Raw genomic sequence first — 18,162 nt, 5'->3', positions numbered from 1 at the left:
CTGGTAGTCATAGACTATTTTACCAAGTGGGTAGAAGCTAAAACATTCAAGTCGGTAACCAAGAAGGCGGTGGTTGATTTTGTGCACTCAAATATCATTTGCTGGTTTGGGATACCAAAGGTGATCATTACAGACAATGGGGCTAATCTCAATATTCATTTGATGAAAGAGGTGTGTCAACAGTTTAAGATTACATATTGCAATTCCACCCCATATCGCCCTAAGGCAAATGGAGCAGTTGAGGCAGCCAACAAGAACATAAAGAAGATACTTCAGAAAATGGTGGAAGGGTCCAGGCAATGGCATGAGAAGCTACCGTTTGCATTGTTAGGTTATCGCACTACTGTCCTTACTTCAGTAGGGGTGACTCCTTATTTGTTGATGTATGGCACTGAAGTAGTGATACCCACGGAAGTGGAAATTCCATCCCTTCAAATTGTCGCGGAGGCTGAGATCAATGATGATGAGTTGGTCAAAACCCGCTTGGAACAATTGAGTTTGATCGACAAGAGAAGATTGGCAGCAGTTTGTCATGGCCAACTGTATCAACAAAGAATGGCAAGAGCATACAATAAGAAGGTGCGTCCACGAAAGTTTGAAGTGGGTCAGTTAGTATTCAAACGCATTCTTCCTCATCAGGCTGAAGCCAAAGGCAAGTTCGCCCCGAACTGGCAGGGGCCATACATCGTAACTAGAGTGTTGTCAAATGGTGCTTTATATTTAACAGATATAGAAGGAAAGTGTGTAGAAATGGCTGTGAGCACGTGATTTTTGCCTCATACGAATTACTCCAAAATAATTCCCAAAATTAGGTTTTGGCCTTGATTATTTGTTATTTTAGGAATTATTGCGTGATTTTTCTGATTGTTTGCATATATTTGTGGGAATGTTTAATTTTATTAATGAATTAAAAATACAAAAATATAGCATTGACATTTAAGATTTGATTTTACATTTTTTGGAATTAATTAATAATTAGGATATCAGAAAACTTTGAAATGGTATCTCGTTTAATCACTTAGGCAGAATAACTGGGATTAGTTCAATAATTTGGTTGAATGTGTATAATAATCCACTGATTAGTATAATTTTATGCAAGTGGTTACTAATTGAGAAGCTCCTAATAGTGGTAGGGTAGTATTTGCATTATCAAATTAACTAAAAGCACTAATTGAGTGGACAATTAAGTGGATGATTAAAGAAATGAAAAGTTGAATTGGTAGTGGAAAATGCACTAATTGAATGCCCATTTAAGGGAGCTGAAAATCAGATTCAAGGGGGCGGAGAGAGCGGTATACACTCGATATACACTCTGGATAAACTGGATATACGGGGGCAGAATTCATTTTGGAGAGAGTAAAAAAGATAGAACCAATTTTTCTGAAATATTGAGAGCGGAAGAACACCAGAGAGAGTTCAAAGCTAGAAAGAGAAAACAAAGAGAGATTTCCGGACTATTTTTCTTCTCCATTTTTACTGGTTTTCTCCGTGTTGCTGGGATTTCTGGATTGAGGTGTTGAAGCTACTGTGTTGGGCTTTCTGCTGCTATATTTTGCTGTTTGCTGTTGCTGATTGCTTACCCCATTTTTCTGTTCTACATACCAGGTACATGTCCTGAAACTCGATGTATGAAAATATCCAGTTGAAAATGAATGAAGTGGAGGCCTATTGTTGATTTACAGCTTTCATTATACTGAATAACTGTACTGATGGACTGTTAATAAGTTTGTGCATTTGAACCGTTAAGCGTGTGTTAGATATTTAGAAATACATATGAGTTTAGTTGAGTAGTCGTTGTAATAATTCCATGCTGGACTAACAGAATAGTTTCAATTAGTTTAGTTAATTTCCGGTTTTCCTAGATCTGTATAAATGGTATTTTCAAGTTGTGATTAATTAGGCTGTAGACTGTTAAAGTAGTGTGATACTTCTTCTGATCATGGGAGCTTTATATTTAGTAGTGATGATGTGAGTTAATCTATAATTCTGAGTTTGAGGGGTTGTGTGTGGGTTCGAAATCAGAAAGTTAAAAGTAGATATGAGATATGTAATTCGTAAGGTTAATTTAGGCAATCCATTTTCGTCCAGCATCCTTAATTCTCGAGTTTCAATTCTCATATGTGGTCACGTTAGTGTTTAATCAAAATGCATGAGTCAGCATTTTAATAAAAATGAATCATAGTAGGGAATTTGAAATTTGAACTAGTATGCACCATGTTTGAAATTGTGATCATAGGTAGTTTACGTGGGTCATGAAATCTGAAATCAGTTGCTTTCCAACTCATATTTAATGTTGCATCGAATTTATTTTACTGGCTAGTTAATTTTAGTAGTAGATTCATCAGATTTGTGTTCTTAATTAAATTGAAATTCCATTTAGTGTAAAAGACATGGCTTAACAGGCTAGTCCCTAAACGTTTGGGCCTCAGGATAATTGATGCACGACGCAGGCCAGTTTTGGCCCCTTTCTCATTTAGGCCTGGGCCAAGGTCTGTTTGGCCGATTTTATGGTGTATATCTGGTTTTAAGTTCCCTCTGTTGGGCTCACATCGGAGCTCAATGGTCGGATGTTGGTGCAAAAATATTACTTAGTTTGCATCAGTCCAGTAACAAATTAATTTGGGCCTTTCTTTTAATTTAGAGACAAATTAAGTAGAAAACTATAGATTGCTCTAGGTTTGCATTTTTAAAAAATAAAACGGGATGAGCCTCGCTAAACAAAACACATAAATTGCGAGGCCCTCGATAATTGTATATATTAAAATACTTAGATTTCGGGACGGGCCGTTTAGCGAATTTCACGGCCTTCCCCAAAATAATAACGCGTTAGTCTCTTTAGGCGCGTATTTTAATAACATTACTTCCCTAAACTCGGGTGCGCATTTATGTGACCCAAATCCAAATCCCAACGATGTTAAAGTATGTCCAAAAACCACGGGTGCATTTATGTGACGTGGTTCAAGACTTGTTTTAATGATGTTGCAATTTTCTTTAAAAATGAATAAAAGCGGATAAGGTTAAAATTTGCACATAGGTTCATAATTGTTAAAATCAGATAATTTAAGCCAATTATAACAGTTGAGCGACCGTGCTAGAACCACGGAACTCGGGAATGTCTAACACCTTCTCCCGGGTTAACAGAATTCCTTACTCAGATTTCTGGTTCGCGGACTGTAATACAGAGTCAATCTTTTCCTCGATTCGGGATTCAACCGGTGACTTGGGACACCATAAATCTCCCAAGTGGCGACTCTAAATCTTTAATAATAAATCCCATTTCGATTGTCCTTTAATTGGAAAAACTCCCTTACGCCCTTGCGGGTGTAGGTAAAAAGGAGGTGTGACAGCTCTGGCGACTCCACTGGGGATCTAACCCAGAATCTCTCGTTCAGGGTTCAAGAATTCGAGCTTAGAATAATTGTTATATTTGGCTTTATTTATTATCTGATTTTTACATGTTTGTGCCTAATGTGCTAAATGTTGCTTTTTACCGCTTTGATATTATCTGAATTGTATATATAAACTGCTATGAAACCCTTCTTCTTTCTGAGTCTTCTGAATTTATGGTGCACATGTGCGCGTGACCCACTTTTATGTTAGAAGTCATACCAAGTAGAACGAGGTTGGGTCAAGTAACTAGGCCGGGTAGACTTTCGTGCTCTCGGTACATTGCCCCCGCCTCGGCTCGAGCTGTCCGCTTGGGTAAGCCAGTTCTAGAACAAATGTACCCAGGTTTTTAAACCTAGAATAACATAGCCTTATGCCGGATCCCTAGTAGGAACGCTTGTTTGCATCACGCGCATCTGACTTTGGGGACTCAACACATGGGTTGGGTCTGTCTAGGACATGTGTACCCCAAAAAATAAAAGAACATCCTGATGCATCCTAATGTGCTACATGTTGCAATCTTCAACGGTAAAAGGGTCATTTGGCAGACCAATGATAACTGAGGGTAAATGAAGAAGTGAGAAAAAAAAAGAAAAAAAAAACAATGAAAAAAAGAAAGAAGAAGAAAGAAAAAAAAAGAGAAGGGGAAGTGTGAAAATAAAGTAAGTAGGGTCTAGTTATGTTTTTTTTTTGTTTGTTACATTTTTAAGAAAAAGGCAAAAAAAAAACATGAAAAATTGAATTTTTTTTTGCATTTTTTCATCATTTTTCAAAAAACAAAAATCAAAAAAGAGAGGAAAAGAAAATCCAAAAAGATTTTGCATGTTTCGTTATTTTTCAAGAAAAGCAAGAAAAATGTGATTTCTATGAATTATTGGTTTTTTTTTTATTCTCGCCCGTATCCAATCTGCCCGAACTATGCATACCTGATTCTCGTCTTTCGGGGCGTGATACGTAGGCAACCCACATAGGGTCCGGTCTTCCTAGTAAATCTTAGGTTCTTGGCTTTGCGGGGTCTTAGCCATATTTTGCACTTCTAGCCACCTTTTAGCCAAATAAGCCATTTTGCAAAAATAGCCCCAATCATGTCTTGCATGTGTCTTAGGGTATGTTATTGTCTCACATAGTGTTGGTTTAGGTTTTCTTATACAGGTGTGGATTTATTTACCGAAGTTTGAGCATGACAGACACCTCGTGACCATCCGGTCAGGATTGCATTCAGGAGTTGCTTAAGGAGATTTTTATATTTGTTATTTTTATTTTATTTTTATGTTTTTTTTATGTCGTCTTTTACTTTCTAGTTTTGTACAGTAATGTCAAGTATTTTGTTATTGTATTTTCTGCTCTATATGCGAAAATGTGCTGTAACCCAAAAATCCAAAAAGAGATGTTGCATTTTTTTTATTTCTGTTATAAATTTTCTTTAGAATACTAATTCTAGAAATGAAAAAAAAAGAAAATTTTTGAGGTTGTTTTTCCTTTAGGCAATTAATATCTAGAACTTAAAATGAATTATTTTTATGTTTCCTTTAGTATATTAGGACCAAAATTCATAAAAAGAGAGAGAGAATTTTATTTTAGTGCTTCTTTAAAAGCTTTCTTTAAGGTGTTAATTCCAAAATCCAAAAAGATTTTTCTTTTGAGGTGTTTCTTTGGGAAATTAGTGAAAAATAAAAAAAAATTGCTTTTATTTTCATTAGAACTTTAGGATGTTGTACATAGAAAAAATATATTTTTATCTTTTGTTTATTATTAGAGTTTCCTCTTTAGGTAATCAAAAACTGAAATCCAGAAATATCTTTTATCTTTTCTCGCTGCGTAATCCTTCTTCAGGGATTTCAAATGCAAGTTCAAAATATTTTTCTATGGTTTAATATCTAGATTTCCTTCCTAAAAAAACAAAAAAAAAAGTCTCCTCTAGGGTTTGTTCCTTAATAATTCCCGCAGAGTATTTGTTTCAAAAGAAGAAAAATTCAAAAAAAAAGGGGGTTGCTTCTTTATTTCCTTATTCTCATCAGAGTAGTCACTAAAGTAAAAAGAAAATGAAAAAGAGAATGTCAGTTTGTTTCCTTTATTCCTGATCTTCCAGAACTACGCAAAGATCTGATTCATGCGGGGTCATGATACGTAGGCAACCTACATAAGGTTCGATTGAATCACTTTTTTTACTGTTAAAAGAAAGGAAAAAGGGAAACGAAAAAAGAAAAAAAAAGGTGAAGTCATGGGATGTGAGAAATGAGAAGGAAGAAAAAGAGCGATAATCAGAAAGAAAAAGGGAAAGGAAAATGAGCGAGCTAAGAAGTGTTAGAAAAACAAAGAAAAGAGAGGCTGAAATGAACGAATTGGGATGATGTCAACTGACCTTTGTACCCTTGAAGTCATTTTAGAACCGATAAATGTGGCTAGATGCATTGCACATGAAGTGTGATTATCTTATGTTAAATGCCCTAACGCTAACGTGATGGTTTCCTTTTGTTATATTCATAGAAGAAGGGTGGTTAGTTTGTGGTTTTTAAAGTGGTAACACTTCTCCACAACACAAAGTCAAAAGGCAATGGCAGAAAACAACAGAACTGAGTTGGTTGATACCGGCGACCAAAAGCAGTTGGTTGAACATGATAAGGGGTTGGTTGAAGAGGTGAAGATGTTAAGACAACACATGACGGACATGTATCAGGCTTGGATGACTGGGAGGGCACCACCCCCGCCACCAACTAGCTTCCTAAATGCTACCCTTACCCAAACACCGGTCACAGTGCTAGATGATCCCCCACACTCTCCAGATTCACCCGCTTACCATGGCTTTCCTAACCACCCTAGTAGCTCTGTCACTCATCTTCCAATTACCTTTCCTAAAAATTGCCCTCCTGTCTTTTCCACCATCCCCAACAATGAGCACCCACTCAAAGCTCACGATGCCCGATATTACCCCTCAGAGGTTGCCCACAAAGTTTCCAACTCATACAAACAGAGCCCTCAAAATAAGTTGCATGTTGAAAATGAAAGGTTCACTGGAAGAGAAAGGAAAAAGGGGATACCCAAGAGGTTGAAAGGCATAAAACAATCCTCGAAGAACAAACAAGGAAGGGAAGATCAGGGCAGCATGTCCTACAAAGAACTTTCTGTGTCCCTTGACGTTCGCCTACCCGCGGGGTTTAAAGTGCCAAAGTTTAACTTGTATGATGGGTGTGAAGATCCAGTAGCCCATTTCATGGATTATTGCAGTAAAATGAGAAGTGCTGGCGAGCAGGATGATTTGTTGACGGTGTACTTCAGTGAGAGCCTGACTGGGGCAGCTTTGGAATGCCATAATCGTCAAGATGATGGTAATTGGCCTACATTGGGTGACATGGCTCAAGATTTTGTTCGATACTTTCAATACAGATCGGGCGTTACCCCAGACCGCTCCTCCCTATCCATAATGGAAAAGAAGCCGGAGGAAAGCTTTAGAGAATTTGGAATCATGTGCAGGGAGCAGGCTGCTCGAGTCAATACCCCGATTGGTGAAAAAGAAATGGTTGAGCTTTTCCTACAAGCCCAGGGGCCCACCTACTTCAGTCATTTGATCCCGGTATTGGGAAAACCTTTCAAAGATGTGTTAAAATTAGGGGAGCTAGTAGAAGAAGGAATCAAGTCAGGCAAAATCATGAGTTGTTCGAAAGACATTCAAAACATCCCAGTAAGCTTGGGTGGAAGAAAGAGAAACAGAAAAGATGATCCGATGGGCTTTCTCGATCAACACTTCCAGCCTCGACATCGTCCCCGGGGATATCCTGACGCACCAGATGATCCTCTCCAATGCCACTTCTCTCCACGGAACTCCCAAAATCGTACATCACTCTCTCAGTACCCAGCTCCACAAAATGCCTATCCACCCCCACGAGCCTATTGAAAACCCCCTGGATCAGGTTTTCGGCCCAATAAAGCATATAAGAATGAGAGGTTGCTGAAAAAAGAAAAGGCTTTCACCCCATTGGGAGTGTCATACGCCAGTTTGTTCCAAAAGTTGAAGCAATTGGACATGTTAAAGCCGATCCAGATAAAAAGGCCAAACCTTCTTCCAAAGAAGTTTGATTTTTCTCAAAGGTGCACATATTGCTCAGATGCCCCGGGGCATGACATAGAGAAGTGTTGGAATCTGAAGAAAGCAATTCAGAATCTTTTTGATGTAGGCGACATTGTCGTACAGAATCCAGATGCAGCAAACACTAGCCAAAGTCCATCGCCTGTGCATAATGAGACGCATCTGGTGAGTATGATTTGTTTTGAAAAGGAATATGAAAATTCTTCTGAGATCCTCGAAGGCCCACGCGCTGCAAAGTTTTCAGTACTATCAGAGGTTGATCTTAAGAACGAGCGAGCAAAGGGAACCCAAAAGAAATTTGTTAAGAACAATGTGATGGAAGTTTGTGAAGATCCTAGTAATGTTGATGCGGAATTCAGTGGCTAAGATGCCGAGTTTGGCAATTGGAAAGACGCTCCTACCTTGGTTAGCCAGGGAGGAGTTTTGGTGGTTTATTTTGTTGTCATTTCTGTTGTCCGAGTTATTTCAGGGTTGTAATCTAGACATTGTCTCGTGGCTCAAACTCTTCTATCCTTTTATTTTGCCTAGTTTGTTTAGTCATGGTAGCCCGTCTAGTGTTGTCTAGGTTTGTTCTAGGTTTGTGACCCCAATTTAGTTTGTTTGTTTTGTTCAAACCCTTTCACCATCTGTCTAATGCAATTTTCTGCTTTCTGTAATTTCTAGTCATTTTCATTTAGTTCTCTTTTCTTTTATAGTTCTTTTCCTGATTGACTCTAGTGACATGACATGCACGCATAATTCTCGTCCTGGTTTTAAAAGTTAGTTTAATCACGAAGCAATGAAACAATGTTGAAGATGTAGGGACATTTGAGGAAAATAAGTAAAGGCATTTTGAGATCACTTCAAGCCCGAATTGTGTGAAACTGGGGCACATAGAACATAAAAATACACTATTGAAATGCAGCGTGCTACATCGGGTGAAGATAACGGCAAGTTTGCCCCAAATTAGTAGGGGGCCGTTCGTGGTAATGAGAGTGAGAGTATTGTCCAATGGTGCTTTGTATGTAACAAATGTAGAAGGCGAATGTATGGATATGGTTATCAAGTCTGGCGCAATCAAAAGATGTTACGAATGTTTTCTTTGGTTTGTTTAATTGAGTTGTTTGTACTTGGCATGTTTTGAAGATTGGTATGACGAAAGCATTTTGTTCTGCTATCTAAACACCTTATCCTTCGTTACCCCTTTGAGCCTTGTTTATTTTCTTTCATACCCCTCTTTCGGGATCAGTAGCAAAGATCAGAAACACAAGCGTGAAAGATAAGCAAAGGAAAAGGAGAAAAGAATATAACGAAAAGGGAGAGAAGAAAAATGAAAATTGAACAAAAAAAAGAAGAGAAAAGAAGAAAAAGAAAAAAAAGAGGAAAAAGAAGAAAGAAAAAAACAACAAAACAACAAAAAGAGAAAAAAGGAAGAAAGAAAAGAAAGGAAAAGAAAAATCACAACAACAGAGCAATTCCTAAGTCATGAATTACGTTCGACCTGATTCCTTTTAAGGATACGTAGGCAGCCTCACGGTTCGGTCTCAACAAAAGAAAATCCAAAAGTCCCCAAGCAAGAAACTGGGGTAGAAGTTGTGGTAGTTGTAAGAAACCTGATTCCGAAAGTTGTAATTTTGAACCCAATTAAGTTGTTTTGAGCCTTTTGATACCCTTTCTTCCTAACTCCATCCAAAAGCCCACATTACGGTCCAAAGAAAGACCTTCCGACCAGTCTTCGAGACATGCCAAGTCGAGCAAGCAGAGGTGATTCATATGAAGGGCAACACTCTGGTTCAAGCAAAAAAAAGGAGAAAATCTTATTGATGAAAACCCCCACGGGTACCGCAAGGCGATGAAAGCAGAGAGAAATAAAAAGTGAGAGTCTTATTGGTGAAAACCTTTACGGGCACCTTGAGGCGACTGTAAGATGAGAGAAAAGAACAAAACGAGAGAGGCTTGATGGTGAAAACCCTCCGGGCACTACAAGCCTAATAAGGATTGTGAATTAGATTGGATAATCGGAGCATTGAAGCCCAGTTTCATGGTTTAAGGGTACAACAAGAGTTGAACATCAGATTTGCTTCATAAAATAGGCCACAAGTGCATGTCATGGCCATTAGAGTTGGTATCCACGTCTGATAGGTTTCGACTTTGTAGTTTTCTTGTTAGAAATAATCTCTTCCTTTTGTCCTATACTCTATGCCTTTTGTCTAGGTTACTCCCTCTCTTTGAGTCTGTTTGGTCAAAACAAGTGAGAAATGACTTCAAAATTTGCCACCAGCTTTCCAATTGCACAAAATGGGGTCTGGCTAGCACATCAAAGTGTCACAAGTCAGGAAAAACAACAAGAGCACTGAGCTGGTAACAATCAACATACTTTGGGATCCTTGTGAAACACAAAGGTTTGGTACATATCAAGTCATGGACAATGCAACGGGAGGATGGTATTAGGTGAAAAGATCAAAGGTATCTTCTGTAGTAAGATTGACAAAAATGGTTAACCAGTGACAAATGAGGTTTTCCAAGTAGAAATCAAAACTAGCATGGCAAATGAAGGAGCAATAGACCTCAAGGCCAAGGCCAATGATTTAATTCAAGAAAGAACAACATATGCACTGAGTGGATGACAATTGTCGTACTTTGAGATTCATGTGAAAACACAAGTGTTTGGTAAATGTCGGTTTATGATCCCCCATACTCTCCAGATTCACCCGCTTACCATGGCTTTCCTAACTACTCTAGTAGCTCTGTCACTCATCTTCCAATTACCTTTCCTAAAAATTGCCCTCCTGTCTTTTCCACCATCCCCAACAATGAGCACCCACTCAAAGTTCACGATGCCCGATATTACCCCTCAGAGGTTGCCCACAAAGTTCCCAACTCATACAAACAGAGCCCTTAGAATAAGTTTCATGTTGAAAATGAAAGGTTCACAGGAAGAGAAAGGAAAAAGGGGATACCTAGGAGGCTGAAAGGCATAAACCAATCCTCGAAGAACAAACAAGGAAGGGAAGATCAGGGCAACATGTCCTACAAAGAACTGTCTGTGTCCCCTAACGTTCGCCTACCCGCGGGGTTTAAAGTGACAAAGTTTAACTTGTATGATGGGTGTGAAGATCCAGTAGCCTATTTGAGGGATTATTGCAGTAAAATGAGAAGTGTTGGCGAGCAGGATGATTTGTTGATGGCGTACTTCAGTGAGAGCCTGACTGGGGCAGCTTTGAAATGGCATAATCGTCAAGATGTTGGTAATTGGCCTACATTAGGTGACATGGCTCAAGATTTTGTTCGATACTTTCAATACAGATCGGGCGTTACCCCAGACCGCTCCTCCCTATCCAGAATGGAAAAGAAGCCGGAGGAAAGCTTTAGAGAATTTGGAATCATGTGCAGGGAGCAGGCTGCTCGAGTCAATACCCCGATTGGTGAAAAAGAAATGGTTGAGCTTTTCCTACAAGCCCAGGGGCCCACCTACTTCAGTCATTTGATCCCGGCATTGGGAAAACCTTTCAAAGATGTGTTAAAATTAGGGGAGCTAGTAGAAGAGGGAATCAAGTCAGGCAAAATCATGAGTTGTTCGAAAGACATTCAAAACATCCCAGTAAGCTTGGGTGGAAGAAAGAGAAACAGAAAAGATGATCCGATGGGCTTTCTCGATCAACACTTCCAGCCTCGACATCGTCCCCGGGGATATCCTGACGCACCAGATGATCCTCTCCAACGCCACTTCTCTCCACAGAACTCCCAAAATCGTACATCACTCTCTCAGTACCCAGCTCCACAAAATGCCTATCCACCCCCACAAGCCTATCGAAAACCCCCTGGATCAGGTTTTCGGCCCAATCAAGCATTTAAGAATGAGAGGTTGCTGAAAAAGAAAAGGCTTTCACCCCATTGGGAGTGTCATACGCCAGTTTGTTCCAAAAGTTGAAGCAATTGGACATGTTGAAGCCGATCCAGATAAAAATGCCAAACCTTCTTCCAAAGAAGTTTTATTTTTCTCAAAGGTGCATATATTGCTCAGATGCCCCGGGGCATGACATAGAGAAGTGTTGGAATCTGAAGAAAGCAATTCAGAATCTTTTTGATGTAGGCGACATTGTCGTACAGAATCCAGATGCAGCAAACACTAGCCAAAGTCCATCGCCTGTGCATAATGAGACGCATCTGGTGAGTATGATTTGTTTTGAAAAGGAATATGAAAATTCTTCTGAGATCCTCGAAGGCCCACGCGCAGCAAAGTTTTCAGTACTATCTGAGGTTGATCTTAAGAACGAGCGAGCAAAGGGAACCCAAAAGCAATTTGTTAAGAACAATATGATGGAAGTTTGTGAAGATCCTAGTAATGTTGATGCGGAATTCAGTGGCTAAGATGCCGAGTTTGGCAATTGGAAAGACGCTCCTACCTTGGTTAGCCAGGGAGGAGTTTTGGTGGTTTATTTTGTTGTCATTTCTGTTGTCCGAGTTATTTCAGGGTTGTAATCTAGACATTGTCTCGTGGCTCAAACTCTTCTATCCTTTTATTTTGCCTAGTTTGTTTAGTCATGGTAGCCCGTCTAGTGTTGTCTAGGTTTGTTCTAGGTTTGTGACCCCAATTTAGTTTGTTTGTTTTGTTCAAACCCTTTCACCATCTGTATCATGCAATTTTCTGCTTTCTGTAATTTCTAGTCATTTTCATTTAGTTCTCTTTTCTTTTATAGTTCTTTTCCTGATTGACTCTAGTGACATGACATGCACGCATAATTCTCGGCCTGGTTTTAAAAGTTAGTTTAATCACGAAGCAATGAAACAATGTTGAAGATGTAGGGACATTTGAGGAAAATAAGTAAAGGCATTTTGAGATCACTTCAAGCCCGAATTGTGTGAAACTGGGGCATATAGAACATAAAAATACACTATTGAAATGCAGCGTGCTACATCGGGTGAAGATAACGGCAAGTTTGCCGCAAATTAGTAGGGGGCCGTTCGTGGTAATGAGAGTGAGAGTGTTGTCCAATGGTGCTTTGTATGTAAGAAATGTAGAAGGCGAATGTGTGGATATGGTTATCAAGTCTGGCGCAATCAAAAGATGTTACGAATGTTTTCTTTGGTTTGTTTAATTGAGTTGTTTGTACTTGGCATGTTTTGAAGATTGGTATGACGAAAGCATTTTGTTCTGCTATCTAAACACCTTATCCTTCGTTACCCCTTTGAGCCTTGTTTATTTTCTTTCATACCCCTCTTTCGGGATCAGTAGCAAAGATCAGAAACACAAGCGTGAAAGATAAGTAAAGGAAAATGAGAAAAGAATATAACGAAAAGGGAGAGAAGAAAAATGAAAATTGAACAAAAAAAAAGAAGAGAAAAGAAGAAAAAGAAAAAAAAGAGGAAAAAGAAGAAAGAAAAAAACAACAAAACAACAAAAAGAGAAAAAAGGAAGAAAGAAAAGAAAGGAAAAGAAAAGAAAAATCACAACAACAGAGCAATTCCTAAGTCATGAACTACGTTCGACCTGATTCCTTTTAAGGATACGTAGGCAGCCTCACGGTTCGGTCTCATCAAAAGAAAATCCAAAAGTCCCCAAGCAAGAAACTGGGGTAAAAGTTGTGGTAGTTGTAAGAAACCTGATTCCGAAAGTTGTAATTTTGAACCCAATTAAGTTGTTTTGAGCCTTTTGATACCCTTTCTTCCTAACTCCATCCAAAAGCCCACATTACGGTCCAAAGAAAGACCTTCCGACCAGTCTTCGAGACATGCCAAGTCGAGCAAGCAGAGGTGATTCATATGAAGGGCAACACTCTGGTTCAAGCAAAAAAAGGAGAGAATCTTATTGATGAAAACCCCCACGAGTACCGCAAGGCGATGAAAGCAGAGAGAAATAAAAAGTGAGAGAGTCTTATTGGTGAAAACCTTTACGGGCACCTTGAGGCGACTGTAAGATGAGAGAAAAGAACAAAACGAGAGAGGCTTGATGGTGAAAACCCTCCGGGCACTACAAGCCTAATAAGGATTGTGAATTAGATTGGATAATCGGAGCATTGAAGCCCAGTTTCATGGTTTAAGGGTACAACAAGAGTTGAACATCAGATTTGCTTCACAAAATAGGCCACAAGTGCATGTCATGGCCATTAGAGTTGGTATCCATGTCTGATTGGTTTCGACTTTGTAGTTTTCTTGTTAGAAATAATCTCTTCCTTTTGTCCTATACTCTATGCCTTTTGTCTAGGTTACTCCCTCTTTTTGAGTCTGTTTGGTCAAAACAAGTGAGAAATGACTTCAAAATTTGCCACCAGCTTTCCAATTGCACAAAATGGGGTCTGGCTAGCACATCAAAGTGTCACAAGTTAGGAAAAACAACAAGAGCACTGAGCTGGTAACAATCAACAGACTTTGGGATCCTTGTGAAACACAAAGGTTTGGTACATATCAAGTCATGGACAATGCAACGGGAGGATGGTATTAGGTGAAAAAATCAAAGGTATCTTCTGTAGTAAGATTGACAAAAATGGTTAACCAGTGACAAATGAGGTTTTCCAAGTAGAAATCAAAACTAGCATGGCAAATGAAGGAGCAATAGACCTCAAGGCCAAGGCCAATGGTTTAATTCAAGAAAGAACAACATATGCACTGAGTGGATGGCAATTGTCGTACTTTGAGATTCATGTGAAAACACAAGGGTTTGGTAAATGTCGGTTTATGATCCCCCATACTCTCCAGATTCACCCGCTTACCATGGCTTTCCTAACCACTCTAGTAGCTCTGTCACTCATCTTCCAATTACCTTTCCTAAAAATTGCCCTCCTGTATTTTCCACCATCCCCAACAATGAGCACCCACTCAAAGTTCACGATGCCCGATATTACCCCTCAGAGGTTACCCACAAAGTTCCCAACTCATACAAACAGAGCCCTCAGAATAAGTTTCATGTTGAAAATGAAAGGTTCACAGGAAGAGAAAGGAAAAAGGGGATACCTAGGAGGCTGAAAGGCATAAAACAATCCTCGAAGAACAAACAAGGAAGGGAAGATCAGGGCAACATGTCCTACAAAGAACTGTCTGTGTCCCCTAACGTTCGCCTACCCGCGGGGTTTAAAGTGCCAAAGTTTAACTTGTATGATGGGTGTGAAGATCCAGTAGCCTATTTGAGGGATTATTGCAGTAAAATGAGAAGTGTTGGCGAGCAGGATGATTTGTTGATGGCGTACTTCAGTGAGAGCCTGACTGGGGCAGCTTTGGAATGGCATAATCGTCAAGATGTTGGTAATTGGCCTACATTGGGTGACATGGCTCAAGATTTTGTTCGATACTTTCAATACAGATCGGGCGTTACCCCAGACCGCTCCTCCCTATCCAGAATGGAAAAGAAGCCGGAGGAAAGCTTTAGAGAATTTGGAATCATGTGCAGGGAGCAGGCTGCTCGAGTCAATACCCCGATTGGTGAAAAAGAAATGGTTGAGCTTTTCCTACAAGCCCAGGGGCCCACCTACTTCAGTCATTTGATCCCGGCATTGGGAAAACCTTTCAAAGATGTGTTAAAATTAGGGGAGCTAGTAGAAGAGGGAATCAAGTCAGGCAAAATCATGAGTTGTTCGAAAGACATTCAAAACATCCCAGTAAGCTTGGGTGGAAGAAAGAGAAACAGAAAAGATGATCCGATGGACTTTCTCGATCAACACTTCCAGCCTCGACATCGTCCCCGGGGATATCCTGACGCACCAGATGATCCTCTCCAACGCCACTTCTCTCCAAAGAACTCCCAAAATCGTACATCACTCTATCAGTACCCAGCTCCACAAAATGCCTATCCACCCCCACAAGCCTATCGAAAACCCCCTGGATCAGGTTTTCGGCCCAATCAAGCATTTAAGAATGAGAGGTTGCTGAAAAAAGAAAAGGCTTTCACCCCATTGGGAGTGTCATACGCCAGTTTGTTCCAAAAGTTGAAGCAATTGGACATGTTGAAGTCGATCCAGATAAAAATACCAAACCCTCTTCCAAAGAAGTTTGATTTTTCTCAAAGGTGCACATATTGCTTAGATGCCCCGGGGCATGACATTGAGAAGTGTTGGAATCTGAAGAAAGCAATTCAGAAGCTTATTGATGTAGGCGACATTGTCGTACAGAATCTATATGCAGCAGACACTAGCCAAAGTCCATCGCCTGTGAATAATGAGACGCATCTGGTGAGTATGATTTGTTTTGAAAAGGAATATGAAAATTCTTCTGAGATCCTCGAAGGCCCACGCGCTGCAACGTTTTCATTACTATCAGAGGTTGATCTTAAGAACGAGCCATCAAAGGGAACCCAAAAGCAATTTCTTAAGAACAATGTGATGGATGTTTGTGAAGATCCTAGTAATGTTGATGCGGAATTCAGTGGCTAAGATGCCGAGCTTAGCAATTGGAAAGACGCTCCTATCTTGGTTAGCCAGGGAGGTGTTTTGGTGGTTTATTTTATTGTCATTTCTATTGTCCGAGTTATTTCAGGGTTGTAATCCAGACATTATCTCGTGGCTCAAACTCTTCTATCCTTTTATTTTGCCTTGTTTGTTTAGTCATGGTAGCCCGTCTAGTGTTGTCTAGGTTGTTTCAAGGTTTGTGACCCCAATTTAGTTTGTTTGTTTTGTTCAAACCCTTTCACCATATGTCTAATGCAATTTTCTGTTTTCTGTAATTTCTAGTCATTTTCATTTAGTTCTCTTTTCTTTTATAGTTCTTTTCATGATTGACTCTAGTGACATGACATGCACGCATAATTCTCGGCCTGGTTTTAAAAGTTAGTTTAATCACAAAGAAATGAAACAATGTTGAAGATGTAGGGACATTTGAGGAAATAAGTAAAGGCATTTTGAGTTCACTTCAATCCCGAATTGTGTGAAACTGGGGCACATAGAACATAAAAATACACCATTGCAATGCAGCGTGCTGCATCGGGTGAAGATAATGGCAAGTTTGCCCCAAATTAGTAGGGGGCCGTTCGTGGTAATGAGAGTGAGAGTGTTGTCCAATGGTGCTTTGTATGTAACAAATGTAGAAGGCGAATGTGTGGATATGGTTATCAAGTCTGGCGCAATAAAAAGATGTTACGAATGTTTTCTTTGGTTTGTTTAATTGAGTTGTTTGTACTTGGCATGTTTTGAAGATTGGAATGACAAAATCATTTTGTTCTGCTATCTAAACACCTTATCCTTTGGTACCTCTTTGAGCCTTGTTTATTTTCTTTCATACCCCTCTTTCGGGATCAGTAGAAAAGATCAGAAACACAAGCGTGAAAGATAAGTAAAGGAAAAGGAGAAAAGAATAGAACGAAAAGGGAGAGAAGAAAAATGAAAATTCAACAAAAAAAAAGAAGAGAAAAGAAGAAAAAGAAAAAAAAGAGGAAAAAGAAGAAAGAAAAAAACAACAAAACAACAAAAAGAGAAAAAGGAAGAAAGAAAAGAAAAATCACAACAACAGAGCAATTCCTATGTCATGAACTATGTTCGACCTGATTCTTTTTAAGGATACGTAGGCAGCCTCACGGTTCGGTCTCATCATAAGAAAATCCAAAAGTCCCCAAGCAAGAAACTTGGCAGAAGTTGTGGTAGTTGTAAGAAATCTGATTCCGAAAGTTGTAATTTTGAACGCAATTGAGTTGTTTTGAGCCTTTTGATACCCTTTCTTCCTAACTCCATCCAAAAGCCCACATTACGGTCCAAAGAAAGACCTTCCGACCAGTCTTCGAGACATGCCAAGTCGAGCAAGCAGAGGTGATTCATATGAAGGGCAACACTCTGGTTCAAGCAAAAAAGAAGGAGAGAATCTTATTGATGAAAACCCCCACGGGTACCGCAAGACGATGAAAGCTGAGAGAAATAAAAAGTGAGAGAGTCTTATTGGTGATAACCTTCACGGGCACCTTGAGGCGACTGTAAGATGAGAGAAAAGAACAAAACGAGAGAGGCTTGATGGAGAAAACTCACTGGGCACTACAAGCCGAATAAGGATTATGAATCAGATTGGATAATCGGAGCATTGAAGCCCAGTTTCATAGTTTAAGGGTACAACAAGAGTTGAACATCAGATTTTCTTCACAGAATAGGCCACAAGTGCATGTCATGGCCATTAGAGTTGGTATCCACGTCTGATAGGTTTCTACTTTGTAGTTTTCTTGTTAGGAATAATCTCTTCCTTTTGTCCTATACTCTATGCCTTTTGTCTAGGTTACTCCCTCTCTTTGAGTCTGTTTGGTCAAAACAAGTGAGAAATGACTTCAAAATTTGTAACCAGCTTTCCAATTGCACAAAATGGGGTCTGGCTAGCATATCAAACTATCACAAGTCAGGAAAATCAACAAGAGCACTGAGCTGGTAAAAATCAACATACTTTGGGATCCTTGTGAAACACAAAGGTTTGGTACATATCAAGTCATGGACAATGCAACAGGTGGATGGTATTAGGTGAAAAGATCAAAGGTATCTTCTGTGGTAAGATTGACAAAAATGGTTAACCAGTGACAAACGAGGTTTTCCAAGTAGAAATCAAAACTAACATGGCAAGTGAAGGAGCAATAGACCTCAAGGCCAAGGCCATTGGTTTAATTCAAGAAAGAACAACATATGCACTGAGTGGGTGGCAATTGTCGTACTTTGAGATTCATGTGAAAACACAAGGGTTTGGTAAATGTCGGTTTATGAGCAATGCAATAGATAGAGGGTATTGGGTCTGAACGGAGAAGAGGTATTTTCTGTGAT

The 18,162-nt window shown here is 39.5% G+C and overlaps 1 protein-coding gene across 1 annotated transcript; it reads left to right on the top strand.

Annotated features, from left to right (window-relative positions):
• The first annotated feature begins 279 nt into the window (after positions 1–279).
• LOC138870501 (uncharacterized) lies at positions 280–1,632 on the top strand. The gene is made up of 2 exons (XM_070148310.1): positions 280–579; positions 1,606–1,632. The coding sequence occupies exons 1-2, from the start codon at positions 280–282 to the stop codon at positions 1,630–1,632; spliced, it is 327 nt and encodes a 108-aa protein (XP_070004411.1).
• The last annotated feature ends 16,530 nt before the right edge of the window (positions 1,633–18,162 follow it).

Source organism: Nicotiana sylvestris, chromosome 6 (genome assembly GCF_000393655.2).
Source record: "Nicotiana sylvestris chromosome 6, ASM39365v2, whole genome shotgun sequence".
In the NCBI taxonomy this organism is placed as follows: Eukaryota; Viridiplantae; Streptophyta; class Magnoliopsida; order Solanales; family Solanaceae; genus Nicotiana; species Nicotiana sylvestris.
The sequence above is the reverse complement of the archived record's forward strand: the minus strand, read 5'-3'. Positions and strand labels throughout refer to the sequence as shown.

Excerpts from the sequence above, each read along its gene's own strand:
- LOC138870501 (XM_070148310.1), top strand. The coding sequence starts at position 280 with ATGGTGGAAGGGTCCAGGCAATGGCATGAGAAGCTACCGTTTGCATTG. Across the intron at positions 580-1,605 it reads CAAGAGCATACAATAAGAAG|GTACATGTCCTGAAACTCGA; the intron begins GTGCGTCCACGA and ends TCTACATACCAG.